We start from the raw sequence: 19941 nt of genomic DNA, 5'->3' as shown, positions 1-19941 counted from the left end.
AAAGAAACATTAAATTAAACAAGCCTAGCAGCTGTGAAATTTTCTTAAAATGTTTTGGTTGAAGTGTTTAATGGAAACACATGACCTGCTAGGTACTAGATGAATTGATACTGAATGACCCAAGTGAAAAATTGCAATATTGCTTTGATTTTAAAAATACAAACTGAAATAAACTCAACATAGAAAAGTAAGAAGTCTAAATAATTTCCCTGAATTTAGGGGAAAATCTCTGTCCCCTGCCTCTTCCCTATTCTCTGCACGCTCCTCTTCCCCTTACCATATCACTACCCCATACTTTCACTACTACTCAGACTTCTATTAATGCAAACAAAATTCTCGTTATATGTAATTTTTTTTCATGCAAACATTTACACAATGAACAACTGTGCCAGTGTGAATGTGGAATGAACATTGCCGACTGACAAAAATATAACATATGATTTGCATTTCATAGTTGAATAAGGACTGCGTCTATGCGATGTTGTGTGTCCAATGTTTTGCTAATTGTGCTCTATCAATTCTTTCCAGACACATTAATGTAGGGTTTTGAGGCAGTATATTAAAACTGAGTTCAGACTTTTGGAAAGTGCAATTGACAAAAATGATAACATTTCAAGCCCAATTTTGAACAAACATGGAAATTAAAATTTCCCTCCCTCCTGATAACTTCTGATCAAACTGACTAACAACATAAAATCAAAACCTCAAGTTACACAGATATGAGTCACATGACAATTACAATGTATAACTATTGCTAGGAACAGTTTTTCCTAAAAATAAATAAAATAATTGTTCATTACTGCCCTTGTTTTTTGGCACATAAAGTCAATGCCTATTTAGAATCTGGATATCCACTATAATGTCAAAATCTACTGGACACAACCTGTAAACTTTAAGTAGATTCATGTGGAATAAAAACTGTCTAAGCAAATATCTCCTTGTGTACTTCTCACTTTTGTTTGTGTTATGCACATGTGTTTTGTGTTACATCACACACAGGTCACAGAAAGCCCAGGCTTACAGGTGGTCCTCATCTCTGCTCTGGGAGAGTGGAGGTGCTTCATGGAGAGACCTGGTCCACAGTGTGTGATGCAGACTTTGACCAGCAGGATGCAGAGGTTGTGTGTCGAGAGCTGGGCTGTGGGCTTCCTGTGGAGGTGCTGGGAGCAGCTGCTTTTGGCAGAGGGGAGGGTCAGGTGTGGTCAGAGGAGCTTCAGTGTAGGGGAAATGAATCTGAGATTACCTTTTGTCCAACATCATCTTCACTTAGACCCAACTGCTCCCATGACAATGATGTGGGACTAATATGTTCTGGTTAAGTATAATATTTGAGCTTTTCAATGTTGGATATTAATCAGAGTTGAAAAATGCAAAAACGTTGTCACACATGCTAGGAGAAATTAATCCTGTGTGAATGTAAATAAGATAACAGTCACACATGTAGTTGACCTTTATGTGTATATTTTGTTGTGTCAAAGTGCTCATGGAAATTATCATCAGTTACTCAGTCAATTCTTCATGAACTATTTTAACTTTATGTGAGCAATACTGAGGAACATTTTCTGACTGCCGAAGTGATCTGCTCAGTGTAAATCAAATAGCAGTGAAGAAATGCAGACGTTTGTAAACAAGGGGCCTTGCGAAACTTAGTTTGTGGTTGTTATTGTCATACTTAGAGGCAGTAACAATTTAGGATTTTCCGTTTACCTGCTGAAAAAAAGGTCTCTGGAATCAGGAGTAGAGACACACATTTCCCATGACATTTTTTTTTCATATTTCTTTAGATTTATACTTTTTGCATTATTTTATGTAGTTTTTATCTGCAATAAAATTTTTATTTGTACATCAGTACTTTCATAACACCATCACTACATGTTCAACAATTTTTAACAACCTGGCCCTGTTACTTACTTACTTCATGTTGTGCTATAGTTATTACTGTACCTGCATTTCTGTTTAACTGCTGTTTTAATAAACTCTTTGTGTTCTCAGGTCACACTCAGGCTCGGCTGGTGAACGGCTCTGACTCCTGTTCTGGTCGAGTGGAGCTCCAGTACCTCAGTGAGTGGGGCACAGTGTGTGATGTAAGCTGGGATATGAGAGCTGCCAGTGTCCTCTGTGGTCAGCTGAAGTGTGGGAGTGCTGTGGCTGTGTTGGGATCAGACTGGTTTGGGGAGGGGAGTGGCCAGATCTGGGCTGATGTGTTTGATTGTCAAGGGAACGAAACACACCTGTCAAAATGTCACATTTCATCATGGAGTCGAACTGCATGCTCTCATAAACAGGATGCTGGAGTCATCTGCAGTGGTGAGTTTGTTCAGCCATGTAAAGAGTGTGAGTGAAAATACAGATATTTTTCACATGAGAATCTAAAAATGGAATATCATGAAATTTGTAAAATCAAAAATCAAAAAAAAAAAATCCTTTCAGGTTCCTCTCTGGCATTTCATGAGGGGCGAGTGCGGTTGTCTGGAGAGATGGAGTGTGAGGGGGAGGTGGAGGTGTACTTCAGGCAGGACTGGAGGAGAGTTCTGCTGGACTCCTGGAGTGAGTCTGAGGCCTCTGTGGTCTGCAGACAGCTGGACTGTGGCTCTGTGATCAGCTTCTCCAGCTCCTCTACATCCAGTCCTGAACACAGACACATGTGTGTGATGGGTTTCAGTTGTTCTGGGAGTGAAGCTCATCTGGGGAACTGCAGCAGCGCACAAGCAGTCAACTGCAGCTCCAGAGAACAGCTCTCAGTCACCTGCTCTGGTATGTATTTTGGAATTAGTTTGGAACACATTAATAAAACTGGCAACCTTAAGCATATTATTTTATCGTCTACTGTATGAAATTTACATTTTTGATGATTTATATGTTTATCTAACATTTCAGTAAGCTCATTTTAAAATATGCACAATAATTTAGCACAACCTGAAGGGAAAGTAATGATCGATACTGCACTAATTATCCTACTACTATCAGTGATTCACTGTGTGTAATACGTAAATACACTTACATGCCAAAAGTCATGGGATAGCAGTATGTAAATTGGTGTTGCCTTAGGGGACAGCCTGGGAACGCCCACACTGGTTTAAGTTGTGAAGTGTTATCTTGTGAGTGAGACTGAACACTGGCTAGTGTGCTGATGGCAAGGCAACATGAATTATTAGAGTTCGAACAAGGCATGATAGTGGGTGCCAGACGGATGGGAAATTTAATTTCTGAAGTTGTGCGGGTATGTAACATTCCTCGATCTCGTGTCATGTGTGTACCGGGAATACATCATAGACAGCATTTGTTAGGGGGTCTGAGGCTGGCAGTGGTAGTAAATTAAAAGATGACTGTAAAGGAATTAAAGGGAGAATTTTATTTATTTAGTGTATAACATTAAGAACTTCAATAATAAAAGAATAACCAACTGCTAGATGGTCATAACTCCCCAAAAAGCAGTTTTACACCACCAACCACACCCAGTACAAATATTAAAATACAAGTTCGACTGGGGGGAAACAGTTTCGGTCCAGTTACTCGACAGGTGGCAGAGGCTGATTCGAGAGGATTTATTACCCTTCTTTAATAAAGTTTAAAAATCATTAAAAAGAAATAAAAAGAATATTCAAAGCAACAAAAAATAAAATAAACATAAAATAAAGGCTTAAAGTCCTGGGAGCATTCTGAACGATGCAGGAAGCAGTTACAAGCAGTCCTTCACAGCTCACAGCATGGGTGCAAACACCTGCCCAAAACAAGGAAACAAACTGGCAATAACAAATTCTTTAAATCAAGACTCCCCAACATCTAACTTCAAAGTCTTAGTAGAAAGTAAAGTTCTCAACGGCAGCTTAACAAATAAGAAATTGGCCCATCATCGTTTCTTCACTGTTACTACACACCACTACATTCAGAGACTGTAGAAATAGACCACTGTAGTCATGTCGTCATTTTGTAGTCGGCGCAATGTTCTTATGCCCATATTAGGAACTCCGGGTCTAAGCCCCATTTCTCTATGGCCAGAATGAACAGGGTTTTTGAAAAATTGGCTCTATCACCCCCTGTGTTAAATAAAAATGTTCAGAACCCGATACGTTTTGTCCTGTGAACATTCTTCTCCCGAATACCACTGGATCCTCTGAATCACGAGGTCGTTAAAGAGGTGAAATATGAATATTGCTACATGTGAGCTAAAGCTACTGCGCACTGAATTCACATCATTAGACTGGCAGCCCCCTTAAGCAGGTTATCACCCCCTGATAAACTGATAAAAGATTTAGGCTCTCAGAATATCCTAATTTTTATTTGAATGCTGGAAACTCTGAGGACATTTGCCAGCTTTTTGTTTGACTTTTCCTGTTCCATCGTAAATGGCGTAGTTTTAACACGGATAGTATTTTTGATAAGGAGTTTTAGTCTATTAAAATATCCTACCTAGAGATTTTATTTACGAGTATACCTGTAAATATGCGCTACGGCACAGCCCACTCTGAACATTTTTATTTAACACAGGGGGCGATAGAGATGATTTTTCGAAAACCCTGTTCATTCTGGCCATAGAGAAATGGAGCTTAGACCCGGAGTTCCTAATATGGGCATAACGAGGACTACAGAATGACACAGGACTACAGTGGTCTATGGCTGTAGATACTCACGCCTGTCCAGGTAGCGATCGCAACCGCCACCCGGAGCCTACAGCAACTCGCCAGTGGTGCGTTGCCTGGTCCTCGGTCCTCTATTCGTCCCGCTCATTGGCGCTGCTGTCGTCGCCGCACGCTGGTGATTTCATCGAGGCTCTGGCGTTCAAGTGCGTTCCTCTCTCCTCACCGCTGCTTTCATCGAGTCTCTCGCGGTGCCGCGTTTAACCACTTTCACTCTCTCTCTGTCTCGTAACCGGGCCTCTCTGTTGCATGTGGCAGCTCTCAACTTCGTTCACGTGCTCTCCACGCCGCAACTCTTGTCGCCGCCCGCTTCCTGCTCTTCTCGCTGCACCGTGCTCTCGGGAACTGCCGCCGACAATCGCTCCCTGGCAATCGCTGCTTTCACACTCTCCCGGGTCCCCTTTTAAAATAAAGGTCTCCACCTTCGTCGCATCTCTCTCTATACTGAATCATCCGTCGTTAATGCAAGGTCCGATTTGGACATAATCATTTGGTTGGGAGCGAATCAGTCACACAATACACCTAATAACACAAATCACTCAAATCACACGTAAAGCACCCTGCACAGCAATCCACCACAAAATGACACTACAATACATCCAAGTTTAAACACAAATCACAGCAAAAAAAAAGGAAAAAAAAAACAACCCAGCGTTCACTCCACCAACGCATTACTATCGTAGGAAGCATTAAACTGGCTCCCGAGTGGTGCAACAGTCCAAGCATTGGCCCTATCATTAGGACATTGTGAGTTCGATTCCTGGTGATGCTACAGCCATCTGTGGCTGGGAGTCCAAGACAGCACAATTGGCCTCACTCTCTCTGGGTGGGTAGGCTGGCCCCACCTCTCACCCCATCACTCAGCGTAATGCTAGTCGGTGCAGGCGTCTGTTAGCTGACGTAACAGAGCTGGCAGGTGGTGCTTTATTTTGAGTGGTTCAGCTGTCCAATGCAATGCGTGAGCGACAGCTCGAAAACATGGTGGCGCTTCACAGGTCTCAGAGGAAGCCTGTGCTACCCTTCGCCCTCCTAGTGCTGGTGGTAATGTGTGACTGGGGGAGTCCTAACTAGCGGGTGGAATTGGATATGACTAAATTGTGGAGAAAATTGGGTGAAAAAACAGGTGCTTAATGATCGTGACCGGCTGTGTCTGGCTAGAATAGTCCATGCGAACAGACAAGCGACTCTGGCAGAAATCACATCCACATTTAATGCAGGAGGCCACACATGCATATTCTGCATGTCAGTGCAGCGTTCTTTAGCTTCCATGGGATATTGGAGCAGAATACCCATCAGAGTGCCTCTGTTAATACCATGACACCAGACACAACGCCTCACCTGGGCTCATGAGGTTGCTAACTGGACACTAGAGGACTGGCAACATGTGGTGTGGTCCAATGTGTCATGGTACCAAATGTTTCGGACTGATGGTAGGGTTTGTGTGGGGTGCAGACTCCATGATGCCATGGACCCCAGTTGTCAAAAAGGCACTGTGCAGGCTGGTGGTGGTTCCATACTGGTCTGGGATGTGTCTCATGACATGGGTTGGGTCCACTGGTCAGCCTGAACATGTCATTGATCGTTTCACTGATTGGAGACCATTTGCCCTTCATGGACTTCATGTACCCTCACAATGATGGGATATTCCATTGGATAATGCACCCTGCCATTGGGCCCAAGTTGTTGAAGAGCATTCTGGAGCATTGTGGGACGTGGTGGAGATGTCCATTCGCACCAGAGATCCTGCACCCACAAACACCACAGTGCTGTGGGTGGATCTCTAGACGTTATGGTCTACTTGTGGAATTGATGCTACGTTGAGTTGCACTTTGTCGGGCTAGAGGGGATACTACACAATACTAGTTCTTTTCCCATAACTTTTGGCATGTCAGTGTATATGAAACATATTTAATAGATGTTTAAGTATATGGACACTGTGTACATGTATAAAATATATTATAGCACTCACCGCTGTTAAAGAAGACTTAGTTTATGCAAAGTCTTTGTGCTTTATTAAAGAGCAGTTCACTCTGAGTTTAAACTACATCCTGTTCTCTCAGTCGTCCTCCCTGGATTCACATCTGCACTCTCTCAGCGCTCAGCTCCAACTAACTCTGTTCCTCCTGTTTTAAGGCATAAACACAGCCAGCTGGATAGCCCCACTCTTCAGAATAAGAATCCTCAGCAGAATACACTACCCCCTTACAAAAGTCCCCTGAGGACCACAAAGTTTTTGAACTGAACTGGGAATCACCCCCTCCTCCTGGGATGCATTGGGGTGGGGGACTCCTTAGGCTGGGGAGTCATACATACATCCGTACTGCATGGCACACTCTAGGTCCATTTAGCATCCATGGTTTCTAAGAAAGTCTAGACCTTGGACTTCAGCCTACGTAGGTACCTAGCAGGTTCCGCTTCTGGCTGGGCCACTGTGACTGACAACCTCATGTCCACCAGAGCCGTTCATGGGAGTTCTTTAACGTGGCAGAAGTCTGATATGGACGTTTAAGATTAAGATTAATTGACCCTTATCAGTCCCATAATGGGGAAATTTCACCTCCGCATTTGACCCATCCATGCAGTGAAACACCACGTGCACACTAGTGAATGTACACACACTAGGGGGCAGTAAGCACCCTTGCCCGCAGTGGTGGGCAGCCCTATCCACAGCTGTGGGGGTTAGGTGCCTTGCTCAAGAGCACTTCAGTTATGTACTGTCGGCTCAGGGGATCGAACCAGCGACCTTCCAGACACAGGGCTGGTCCCCAAACCTTCAGCCCATGACTGGACACACCATAACCACTGTTGTTAGTTGCCTGTACTGTTCTTTTTGGCTAGGCCAGCATTTTTGAACTTCTGTCTGATTAGATCACATAATATATGAGCAAAATTGCCTAAAGTTTTATGGGCATTATGTAAAGTTGAAATTTGGCTTAGTTTGACAACATCTGATGAAAAACTTATTCGGTAGTTGCAGAGAAAGTTCCATTATGTAACCTAATGTAAAGTGTGTATCCTGAGGTAAAGAAAAGTCAAGTTTCTGAGAAAAGCATGTTTTTGGCTAAATTTCATAGAAAATGCTCCATTATTTTATTATAATGCCAGAAATTATCATGTGGAATAAATGCATTATGAATCTGGAACAAACAAGTTACTCTTATAGGACAGAACTTGAAAGTCTCTTTTCTTTATGACTTTTATTTATCACTTTTCTATATGTGTAATTTTAGATCACAGCTCCATCAGGCTGGTTGGTTCTGGGGGAGACTGTGCAGGAAGGCTGGAGGTTTTCCACAGCGGCTCATGGGGGACAGTGTGTGATGACTTGTGGGATATTGAGGATGCACAGGTGGTGTGTAGACAGCTGCAGTGTGGAGTGGCCCTCAGTGCTCTGGTACCAGCCCGGTTTGGACCTGGAACTGGACCCATATGGCTGAATGAGGTGGAGTGTGAGGGGAATGAGATGTCCCTGTGGAACTGCAGATTTCAGCTGTGTGGAGAGGATGAATGTGGACACATGGAGGATGTAGGAGTCGTGTGTTCTGGTAAAGTGCTGACTGACATTCTTGTAGATAGTGTAAAGATGTAGCTTATCACAGATGTCATTAAAAAAAAAGCTTTCTCTGAAGCAGTGACTGGACAGGAACAACAACAACAAAAAACATTCTTAACATCTGTTAATTAACATGAAAGGAATGCTCACAATGTGTAAACTGACTTGAAGGAAGTTCATAAAAGCAAAGAATATGAATTTATTTTTTGATTTATCAATAAAAAGTTGTGTTCTGCTTAATTTGTATTTAAAATGTAATATTAAGTTGATTCTGAAATACTTCCAAGATTTAAGAGGAAGAATTCTTCTCCCATCAGAGTTTAAAGAGATCAGACTCACTGAGGGCTGTGAGGGGAATCTGGAAGTGTTCTACAATAGAACCTGGGGTAATGTGTGTGCAAATGATGTGGATGAAGAAACAGTAAGTTTGATCTGTCAAGAGCTGAACTGTGGAAGATCAGGCAGTTTGAGCCAAACCAAAGCAAGAGTGGAATCAGCTCCTAACTGGCTGGGTGATCTGAAATGTAGGAAACATGACTCCACTCTGTGGCATTGTCCATCTTCCCCCTGGAGACAGAACAGCTGTGATAATCTAAATAAGGTGGCCCACATTACCTGCTCAGGTAGGCAGTTTCTCTCTCTAGTAGTAGTGAAGTAGTAGTGAAGATCTGAGATTTGTGAAATCAGATTGGTTGGTAATCTGTATGATTTTTTGGTCTTTAAAGTTGTATTTGAGAACAAAAGAGTTATTTGGTTAGTAAATAAATGCTATTTTTCCTGTACTCACAGGACAGAAAAAACATTCTTTCCTGAGAAACCATCTGAAATGCTCCTCATATCCTAACCAGAGTCAATGCTCAAGTAAGTTCAGAGTTTGGAAAATGAGATGATGTGCTAAGGACAAGTGTTTCTGCATTCTAATGCTCAGTGCAGTCAGGTCCCTAATATTTGAATGTCAACAAAGCTATTGTTATTTTAGCTTTTCACTACATCATATTGGATTTGAAATTAGATATTTAACTTTAATTTGAGCGTATTTACATTTATGTTCAATGAACAATGTAGGAATTACATCCATTTTCATACATACATAGCAGCAACGATTTTATGAACTTCTTTAGTGATAAAATTGAAAAAAATTAGGCAGAAAATTCAGAATACACAATTAAACTCCACAAACCTGCTTCCCCAACCTTGAAAATATTATAATCCCTGCAGAGAGGCTGGAATCATTTACCTTACTGATCTAGTTAAAATAGTCTCTTCCGCAAAATCATCTACTTGTATGTTAGATCCGATTCCTACAGGTTTACTCAAGGAAATTTTGCCAGAAATAACCAAGCCTATTCTGTCAATAATAAACTCTTCTCTTAGCCTTGGGTACATCCCAAAATCTCTTAAACTAGCAGTAATTAGATTGCTGATTAAGAAAGCGAACCTTGATCCATGCAAACTTTCAAATTATAGACCCATCTCGAATCTCCCCTTTATATCAAAGATCTTGGAACAAGTTGTAGCAAAACAATTAAGCTCCTATTTGCATAGGAATCAAATACACGAAAAATTTCAATCTGGTTTTAGGCCACATCATAGTACAGAGACAGCACTAGTAAAAATTGTAAATGATCTATTATTATTTTCTGACCAAGATCATGTGTCCTTGTTAGTCCTCCTCAATCTTAGTGCGGCATTTGACACAATAGACCACTCTATCTTACTAGACAGACTAGAAAACTTTGTAGGGGTAACAGGAATAGCTCTTTCCTGGTTCAGGTCCTACCTCACTGATCACTATCAGTTTGTTAATATAAACGGTGAATCATCTGTTCTCACAAAAGTAAAGTATGGTGTTCCACAAGGCTATGTTTTAGGAACTGTATTATTCACATTATATATGCTACCACTAGGCACCATTATCAGTAAACACGGCATAAACCTCCACTGCTATGCCGATGACACTCAGTTATATTTAGCAAGCGACCCAGATGATAGAATTAAACTTAGCAAGATTGAAGACTGTATAAAAGACATAAAGGACTGGATGTCAAGTAACTTTCTCCTTCTAAACTCGGATAAAACTCTGCTTTTTGGTCCAAAAGCAGCTAGAAACAAACTGTCTTTTTACACTTAAACTTCAGTTTCTCAGTTGCATCAAGCTTATTTGTAAAAAGCCTTGGTGTCATTATAGACCCTGATCTGTCCTTCGACGCACATATAACTAATATTACTAGAACAGCCTTCCTGCATCTCCGCAATATTGCTAAATTGAGAAATGCATTATCTCTACAGGATGCAGAAAAGTTAGTTCATGCATTTATTACTTCAAGGCTAGATTACTGTAATGCCCTGCTGGCTGGATGTCCCAGCAAAAGCCTTAACAAGCTTCAGTTGGTCCAGAACGCTGCAGCCAGAGTTCTTACAAGAACCAGAAAGTTTGACCATATCAGCCCAGTTTTATCAGCCTTACACTGGTTGCCAGTTAAATTTCGGATTGATTATAAAATTCTCTTACTGACTTACAAAGCTCTAAACGGACTCGCCCCTCAGTACCTGAGTGAACTTCTCTCTCACTATGAACCATCACGCCTACTTAGATCACAAGGTGCTGGCTTACTATTAGTACCTAGAATTAATAAATTTACGTCAGGGGGGAGAGCTTTCTCATACAAAGCCCCCCAATAATCTTCCTGTTAATGTTCGGGACTCAGACACAGCCTCAGTGTTTAAGTCTAAGCTAAAAACTTACTTGTATAGTCAAGCCTTTGGTAATTAGTTTTCCCTGTCAGTTCTATACCTGCCAGAGTCTCTGCTAACACTGTAATTTGTGATCGCTCACCCATTACAGAACTGACACTCTGTTTTTTTTTCCTTTCTTTTCTTCACCGAGTTGAACAAGCTTCCCATCCTGTGCGTCTGATGCTGCTGCCTTTTCTGCCTTGATTGGGTGCCACTGCTCGCCAGCCCTCTGGACCGGCTTACCAACATTGAGCCTCCTGCTGTACAACGCCGTGCAAACCTCACCCTCACAACCCGACCCCACTGATGCTACTGCTCTTGCTACATGAACTAATCAAAATTATTCACTTGAACCAATCAATCATTTAAACTAATTCAAATTAATCAATCACCCATTGCAGAACTGACTCTGTGTGTTTTTCCTTTCTTTGCTTGGCCGAGTTGAACAGCTGCTGCCTCTTCTGCCTTGATCGGGTGCCACTGCTCGTGTGCAAACCTCACCCCCACAACCTGACCCCACTGATGCTGCTGCTGCTGCCGCTGCTGCTGCATGAACTAAACTATTCAAATTAATTGTTTGCGCCACCTTTTACCCTGTTTTTGTACTATAATACTTTATACTAACAATGTTTACTATCCGGTGTCGACCAGAGGAGGATGCGTTCCCCTTCTGAGTTTTGGTTCCTCTCAAGGTTTCTTCCTGCTTCTCTTAGGGAGTTTTTCCTTGCCACTGTCGCCACTGGCTTGCTCATGGGGGCTTGGACGCGGATTTCTTTTTGTAATGCTCATTTCCTTGTAAAGCTGCTTTGTGACAACACCTGTTGTAAAAAGCGCTATATAAATAAACTTTACTTACTTACTTACTTACTTACATACATTTTAGGGGCTAAAAAATAATTAAACAAAAGGCGTTTTTGATCAATGGCCAGATGAGTGTTGCACCACAATATATCACATTCATGAAAGCAGAGAAAATGTATAGATTTGATTTCAAGTGTGGCATTTGCATTTGGAATCAAAAATACACAAGCTGGCAAAATTAACAATTTAGTATATTCTTAAAAAGAAAAAACACTGGTGAGCTCAAAAAATACCAAAGGGCCTAAAAGACCATCAAAAATAACTGTGGAGGATGACAGAAGAATTCTTTTCCCTGATGAAGAAAAACCCCTTCACAACAGATGACCATATCAAGAGCAGAGAGGAGGTACGCATGTCTATGTCAACAATCAAGAGAGGACTTCGCCAAAGTAAGTGCAGAGGATTTACCACAAGATGTAAACCACTGGTAAGCCTCAAAAAACAGAAGACCTAGTTCAGGTACAGTACAGTACCTTGTACATCTTATGGACAGATGGGAAGAGGTACATATGGAGAAAGGAGAGAACTGCAAATGATCCAAAGCATATTACCTTATCTGTCAAGCCTGGTGGAGGTAGTGTTATGATGTGGGCATGTATGACTGCAGATGGAATTGGTTTATTTGTATTTATTGCTGATTTGACTACTGAGAAATGCAGTAGAATACATTCTGAAGAGTATGGGGTTATACTATCAGCTCAGGTTCAGCCAAATGCTTCAAAACCCATTGGACAATGCTTCACAGTGCACATGGACAATGACCCAAAGCATACTGTGAAAAGCAACCCAAGACTTTTTCAGCCATCTGAATTCAGTCCAACACTCCAAGAACAAGTAGGAAATAATGACAGCTGCAGTTAAGGCCTGGCAGAGAATCCCAGGAAAGAAATTCAGCACCTGGTGATGTCTATGGTTTGAGCTTTCAGACAGTGATTGACTGCAAAGGATCGGCAACCAAGTATAAAAAATGACAGATAATCTTTAATTAGTTTTTGAGCCCGTAAAAATTGGGGCTATGTATGAGAATAGTTGCAATTCCTAAACAGTTCACCTGATTTGGGATAAATACCCTCAAATTAAAGCTGAAAGTCTGTCAGATTTATTATTTCATTCATTTATTTCAACTCCAATATGCTGTGATAGACTGCTAAAAATAATGCTGATGTATAAATATTTTTAGATCTGACTGTACATTCTTAACTGTTTTTCAACCTCATCTAAGCTTCAATTTTGTGATTGCTGATCCCAGATATTTTTCCCACAGTAGCAGTACACATATACTGAATTTTACTATATTGTATATTGTTGTGAGTTTTGAAAATGCAGTAATTATCACTGTTGTTGTTGTTGTCTCTTCATGTGTGATGTGTGTGGTGTAGAGCACCTGCCTCTCAGGCTGAATGGAGGAAATGGAAGCTGCTCTGGGAGGCTGGAGGTGTATCATAATGCTGAGTGGGGCTCTGTCTGTGATGATCAGTGGGACATCATGGACGCTAAGGTGGTCTGCAGGCAGCTGGGCTGTGGGCTGGCGCTGAGTGCTGATGGGAGTGCTGTCTTTGGTGCTGGTGAAGGGCCTATCTGGCTGAACAGAGTGAAGTGTAGAGGGAATGAGATTCACCTGTGGGACTGTCCTCATTCCCTGAAGAACCACACTGACTGCTCCCACAGGCAGGATGCTGGAGTCACCTGTACAGGTCAGAGGAGTCTGGTAACTTACAGTATTGTTTATCTCATCAACATTTTTCTACTGGAGTTTATTATGGATAGAAAATAATGTTCAGATAATGTTAAAAAGCCTAGAAAGGGCCTGTACAAAGCATAAAAAAGGAAGTTAAAAAAGTAAATAATTAATTAATTAAAATGATTTAAAAAAACAGACAAAACAAACATTAAAAACACAACCATAGTGGTAGGTGTTTCACATTATTAAGTACCATATGCATATTTTAAATACACTGTTTCTAATTACTATGTAGTTACACATTAACAATACATGCAACAATAATTTTACTTCATGTGTTCTTGTTTAGTTACATTACCATGCGATGTCACAAGCATTCTACTGTAGTGAGATAAATGTTAGTATGCTGCCGCCTGCTGCATAAACTAAGACTAATCTAATTAACCATTGCTCCACCAGTTTTCCCCATTTTGTACTACAATGCTTTATACTAATGCTGTTTTGCTAGCCGGTGTTGACCAGAGGAAGATGGATTCTTGGTTCCTCTCAAGGTTTCTTCCTCTTGCTCTTAGGGAGTTTTTCCTTGCCACTGTCGCTGCTGGCTTGCTCATAGGGGCCCAGACCCGGATTTTATTGTAACGATGCTTTGTGACAACAGCGGTTGTAAAATGCACTATGTAAATAAACTTTGACTTTTCTTTGCTTTAGTAAAGTTGTCATTTCCTGTACAGATGCAGGGTCAGTATTCTCATAGTATGGGTAATTACACAATTGCTGGTACATTCAGAAAAACTCACCCCATTATGCATGTGTAATTACATAAAGGAAAATAGACTGTTACAACTATCAAGACACCTTGTGATCTGCAATCGTTTAACAGTGAATACATCATTAATTACATTGTTGTTGCATGTATTGTTAATGTAAATACATAGATATCAGAGACACAAAAGGTTTGTTGGTGTAAAAGCAGATTTTTGAAGTTAAGAGAGTTGCAGTTTTTTAGAGGAGGTGTTAGGCAGCTCCACATTGAAGGTCCATGATGAAAGAGTGTAAACCAGGGGTGCTCAGTCCTGGAGATCTGCCTCCCTGCAGAGTTCACATTCAACATACCTGCAGCACCTAATAGTCAGACAGCACTGAAAGACTTCATCGTCTGGATCAGGTGTCATAAATTAGAGCTGGAGTTAAACTCTGCAGGGTGGTAGATCTCTAGGACTAGGATTGGGCACCTCTGGTGTGAACTGTCCTGTGAACTAGTGTGATGTCCTTAAACATCTTGGTGGAGGTTATTAAAAGATTCCATGGAATAATATTGGACTTCATTCTTGTCTTTTTTCAGTTTTTGAAATAATTTTAAAATGCCTGTTGCTCTTTACATTGTTTGTGAATTTCATGATGAATGGACCAAAATAAATGATGTAAAATGACTTGGAAAAAGGTCTGGTTCTATTGACTTACATTAAAAGTAAAGTAGGTTTTTTCTTTTTCCTGTAAAGTTATCATTTTGGAGATACAAAGCTTTCCTCTAACAACAGTGATATATTTGAAAGTGGTTAATTTCATACACTTTGAGTATTTGAAGGTTTTGAAAGAGTAGAAGGTTTTAATAGAGCTCATGTAATAATTAGCTGAAGTGACCACAGAACATTCTGAGCAATATGTAAACAGCTGATGTTGCTTTTGAAAGTACTGGGCCAGATAATGTGACAGAAGTAAAGATAAATCAATAGATGATATGAGTTAAGAAGTGTATGTAAGTGTATTTGCCAATATTTTTGCTATTTGTTTGAAATTAAGGAAATGTGGAGTCAGACCTGGATAATTCTATTTTGCTGCCATCATGGTGCTGCAGTTTTGAATGTTCCCATGCTGTATGTCATTGAAAGAGAGTCTGAGGTTGTAACCCTCTTGTTCCAATACAGCTCTTATAGGTAACTTGTATAACTTCTAAAGAGTTTATGAGTTGTATATCTAAAAGCGAATTACAAACTACAACTGTATCTTTATTTATCACCATAATAGTTTTAATGTTCTTTTATGTTTGTTTGGTTGTCTTTGTTTTTCTTATCATGAAAAGCAGAAGTGAGGGCAACATACAGGAGTTGAGCTCAGTCCTGAACGAGGTATAGAGAGTGGGGCTGGAGATTTAGGGTCTTTTCGGGCTGCAGGCCCATCCTAAACTGAGGAGGACCATCCTGGAAGCAGCTCAGCATGCTGTTACTCAGTTACTCAGCTGGTGCAGTGTGTCCTTCTGGTCTCGGTACTGAGCTCAGGGGGCACAGGCTGCAAGACAACGGGACCACTGAAACTGCAATTATTTCCGTTCCACAAAAGGCATTTCTCTGTCTGAAAAGGTCTCTGTCCAGAGTGGCTGAAGTGAGATTAACTCTCATACCAGACTAGTTTGCCTATGAGTGACCACAATGGTAATATTGAAAGTGAACTTTCAAATAACAGAAAGTGATTTTTTTTTTTACAGATTTATCTGTATCCCCCACTGTTACATCCCGAATAACTACCATTACCATCACAGGTACTGTTTTTATACATTTCTGTGATTTTTTTAACCTTTTCTAAGTGTAATGTTTCATGAAGTTTCCATTCTGTATTTTTATTTCCAGCTGGTCAAACAGAGAATGAAGCAGTTACTCCTCCACAAACTCCATCACCAGCTGTTTCATCCATCTATCCAGTGTCTCTCCTGGTTCTGGGAGTGCTGCTCTTCCTGGCCTTAGTGCTTCTGGTTGTGCTGTTTTACCAGAACAGAGTGCTCAGGAGAGGTAGAAAGATTCAGAGATCATCTACAATCCACTTTCTGTACATTCTCTAAACATCATTAGTCCTTCAATCTGTCATCAGTCTTCTCTTCTACTGAACTGGCTCCATGTTTCTCTCTGTCTCCCTCACAGTGCTCTCTAAGAGGAGGCATAAGACTCTGACTGAGGCAATCTATGAAGAGATCAATCAGAGAATCATTGGTAAGAGAATGACTAAAAAGGGTAAATGATGTAAAGTATTCTACTGGAGGCAATCCTAATGAGCTCCCAATGATTAGAGAAAATTGTAGATATCCCTTTTTATGTCTGCTTAAAAATGCTGGAGTTAGTAATCATGAAGTTTGTGAGAATTCCTGCCTAACATTGGTTGAGCTGGTTGCTGCAGGCTGGAAAAATTTTATGTGACAAGTAGTAATCATGTAGAAGGTTAAGAGCTTCCTAAAGTTCCTAAATAGATAATAAAAATAAACATCATTGTCAGTACAATTAGTTGATAATATGCAATTGGAACTAATTGTTCCTGGAAACATGTAAGATGGTGGATCATTCTCAGCACTGCAGTAACACTGATGTGCTGGTGGTGTGTTAGTGTGTGTTGCGCTGGTCTGAGTGGATCAGACACAGCAGTGCTGTAGTTTGTAAACAACTCAGTGTCACTACTGGACTGAGAATAGTCCACCAACCAAAAATATCTAACCAACAGCGTCCTGTGGGCAGCATCCTGTGACCACTGCTGAAGGATTAGTGGATGACCAACACAAACTGTGCAGCAGCAGATGAGCTATTGTCTCTGACTTTACATCTACACGGTGGACTGACAAGGTAGGAGTGTCTAATAGAGCGGACAGTGAGTGGACACAATGTTTAAAAACTCCAGCAGTACTGCACAACACACACTTACACACTACCACCACATCAGTGTTACTGCAGTGCTGAGAATGATCCACCACCCAAATAGTACCTGCTCTGTGAGGATCCATGGGGTCCTGACCACTGAAGAACAGGGTAAAAGGGGGCTAACAAAGTATGCAGAGAAACAGATGGACAACATTCTGTAAGTGTAGAACTAATATGTATATATATATATATATATATATATATATATATATATATATATATATATATGATGAGGAGGGCTGTGCCAAATACTCACAGAAACTTTATTTTGCATTAGTATGAAGCATAATAACTGGTATTATTTTGTAATAGCTGACCAGCTTAGCTGCTACAAAAGAAGATAACAGTGACAACAAAGATGATGAAAATGGTGAGACTTTAACACAGCAGTTAACTTGCTGTCTTTGCTGTTAGTTAGCAATGCATTAGCTATTAGCAGTTTTCAGAAATAAGTGACTGGACAGAGAGAGAGCCTCACATTCTTGGCTGGAGATTCCCCTCCCCGTCTGTAGAGGTCACTCTTTCCTGAGTTTTAATGGCTGACGGCTCACCTAAAGCTTGTTTTCTTTTTGCTCTCTCTATATATGGCTTGTACTTTGGCTAGGGCACAGTTCACTGTGATTAATAGGAGCTTTTATGTGCTTTTGTTTGACATTGACATTCTGAGTGCATTTCTAACAGGAAGTATCCTCTCTGAAGAACAGCATTCAGGATATGAGGATGTGGATGAGGAGCTTCTCTCAGGTAAGAGGACCAGAACACGTGTGTGTTAAACTCCATTCAACTGATAAATATTAGAATTGTAATTAATTGTAAAAATGCTCAAATAATCAAATGAATCTTTAGCCAGGACTTCCAGGCTTGTATAGATGGTTGATTTCTCTTCTGTAGCTGATTAAATCTGACACTCTCGCATTAGTCTTCAAAAAGGCTGATGACATCCATGCATAAGATTTGAAATATGCATGTTTCTCCTGAAGTTTGAACATATCACAGTTACTACTCCAGAAATTAGCTTCTGCAAGAGCGTCAGGCTGATGGAGTGACGTAGAAACTAACTTTCTTATTTTTCTTCCAGCAAAGGCTGTGAATGAGGAAAAGGCTGAATATTATGATGATGTCTCCAACCGTAGCCTGAAAAGTGGGTGCCTTTATAGAGGTCACTTCATTCAAAGACTTTATGACAAGATTAATTAACTCTTTGTGAAACATGTTTTGTATGTGATTTAGGTGAGGTGGGAACTAGAGACACTCCAGAGAACTATGATGATGTCATTTCTGCTGGACAGACAACGGCTAGAGAAGCAAGTGTGTTGCTGTTTCGTAATTCTTGCATTGAAAAATCACTCGTCTGTATTGCAGCAAAGCAGCTTTGGTTTGGTTTGAGTAGAATAAACAAATGTCGGTATTACAACTGATAGAGTAGGATTTACACATAGAGAAAATGATCAGAACTAAAACTGACATTTATTTCCACATTTTTACAGAGAGCAAGGTGGAGATTTATGATGACGCCATTCCTGCTGGAGAGAATCTACACATTACAGCAGGTTTGTTTCTCAAAAAAATGGAAATTCATTTGAACATATCGTGAACCAGCATTTGTTCACTAACAAAACCATATTTATTCTTCATGGTATCATAATTTTTCCACATATGTTTGTACAGTGTACACACCAGAGAACTATGATGATGTCATCACTCCTGGACAGGATTTTGGTGATTCAGCAGGTGAGTCTCCTTTCTACTTTATTGAGGTGGGAGTTTTTTTTTTCTTGCTCTCTCACACTTCATTGCAGAGTGCTGTTAGTTAAACTTGGATTTGCATCACTGTAACGTTACATACATGATGAACTACACTGCAATGATAATGATGTACATATGGAGTGATATCATGCCTGTGTTTAAGATGTTTGTCACTTGTTCAACAACTTTTACTTTCAGGCTATGATGATGTGGTAGAGGTGTCTGAGAAAGAGGGACAGACCATCTGACAGAGACCCAAATAATATATCTGCTCAGGAAATGACATTTGAGCTTCTTAAACTCAGCCAAAGATTAAACAACACCAGATGCTTTTATATTGTTTTTGAAGATGAAAGTTTGTACTCTTTGTGACTGTGCTGTTTTTTAATAGTGAAGAGCACAATGTTCTCTTTAACTAATTCCATTCTAAACCACTTTGCTTTCTTTTTCAAAAAAAAACAAAAAAACATTATTAACACAAATTATAAAGAAAAACTGCTTACATAACATTAGCTTTAATTTCGTGGTCTGTAAAAGTTATTTACATTTAATTTCTTGCTTTAGTCATTTGCTTTGTTGCTTTTTGTAGCTGCTCACCAGTCAGGCTACACATTCTGTATTATGCAAGTGTTTATTCAGTTCAGTCTTGATTGCATGGAGTAATAAGTGAATGAACAGCTCTCCACATTTCACTCTACAGAGCAGAGATATAGGAAGGTGTTTTAAGTTAGAGGTGCTGATTAATATCATGATGTTGTCCTAAATAGTGTTTTTCTTTTCCATTTGAATTGTATTGAGAAGATACAAGATGCAGCTGTACTCATAAAACCAGAGCAGCACTCACAGGTGATGCTCAATTTGCTGTCTCTGCAAATGAGCTGAGCGCTGACCAATCAGATTGTTGATTTAAAGAGGAATGCAGCTTTTGTTACAGCCATAGCCAAACTAGATTAGATTTTCAATTATTGAATATTGTGTATGGGATAGTAATGTCTTATAGCACCACCACCTGGAGAGAAAGGAAAAACATGACTCCATGAAGCTGCAGTT

The 19941-nt window shown here is 40.3% G+C and overlaps 1 protein-coding gene across 1 annotated transcript in view; it reads left to right on the top strand.

Moving 5' to 3' along the window:
- LOC118800356 (scavenger receptor cysteine-rich type 1 protein M130-like) overlaps window positions 1–19139 on the top strand; it is a 42298-nt gene extending 23159 nt beyond the window's left edge. The window contains exons 7-20 of the mRNA XM_036560557.1: window positions 1000–1314; window positions 1993–2307; window positions 4642–4783; window positions 4896–5032; window positions 7868–8182; window positions 8508–8813; window positions 13167–13481; window positions 16093–16251; window positions 16381–16449; window positions 17827–17889; window positions 18376–18453; window positions 18633–18695; window positions 18814–18876; window positions 19090–19139. Of these exons, the coding sequence (XP_036416450.1) occupies window positions 1000–1314; window positions 1993–2307; window positions 4642–4783; window positions 4896–5032; window positions 7868–8182; window positions 8508–8813; window positions 13167–13481; window positions 16093–16251; window positions 16381–16449; window positions 17827–17889; window positions 18376–18453; window positions 18633–18695; window positions 18814–18876; window positions 19090–19139 (2390 nt within the window). The remainder of the gene's footprint in view (window positions 1–999; window positions 1315–1992; window positions 2308–4641; window positions 4784–4895; window positions 5033–7867; window positions 8183–8507; window positions 8814–13166; window positions 13482–16092; window positions 16252–16380; window positions 16450–17826; window positions 17890–18375; window positions 18454–18632; window positions 18696–18813; window positions 18877–19089) is intronic.
- The last annotated feature ends 802 nt before the right edge of the window (window positions 19140–19941 follow it).

The sequence above is a fragment of the Colossoma macropomum genome, unplaced genomic scaffold (assembly GCF_904425465.1).
Source record: "Colossoma macropomum unplaced genomic scaffold, Colossoma_macropomum, whole genome shotgun sequence".
Classification (NCBI taxonomy): Eukaryota; Metazoa; Chordata; class Actinopteri; order Characiformes; family Serrasalmidae; genus Colossoma; species Colossoma macropomum.
Note: the sequence above shows the minus strand (reverse complement) of the source record. Positions and strands in the feature narration are given on the sequence as shown.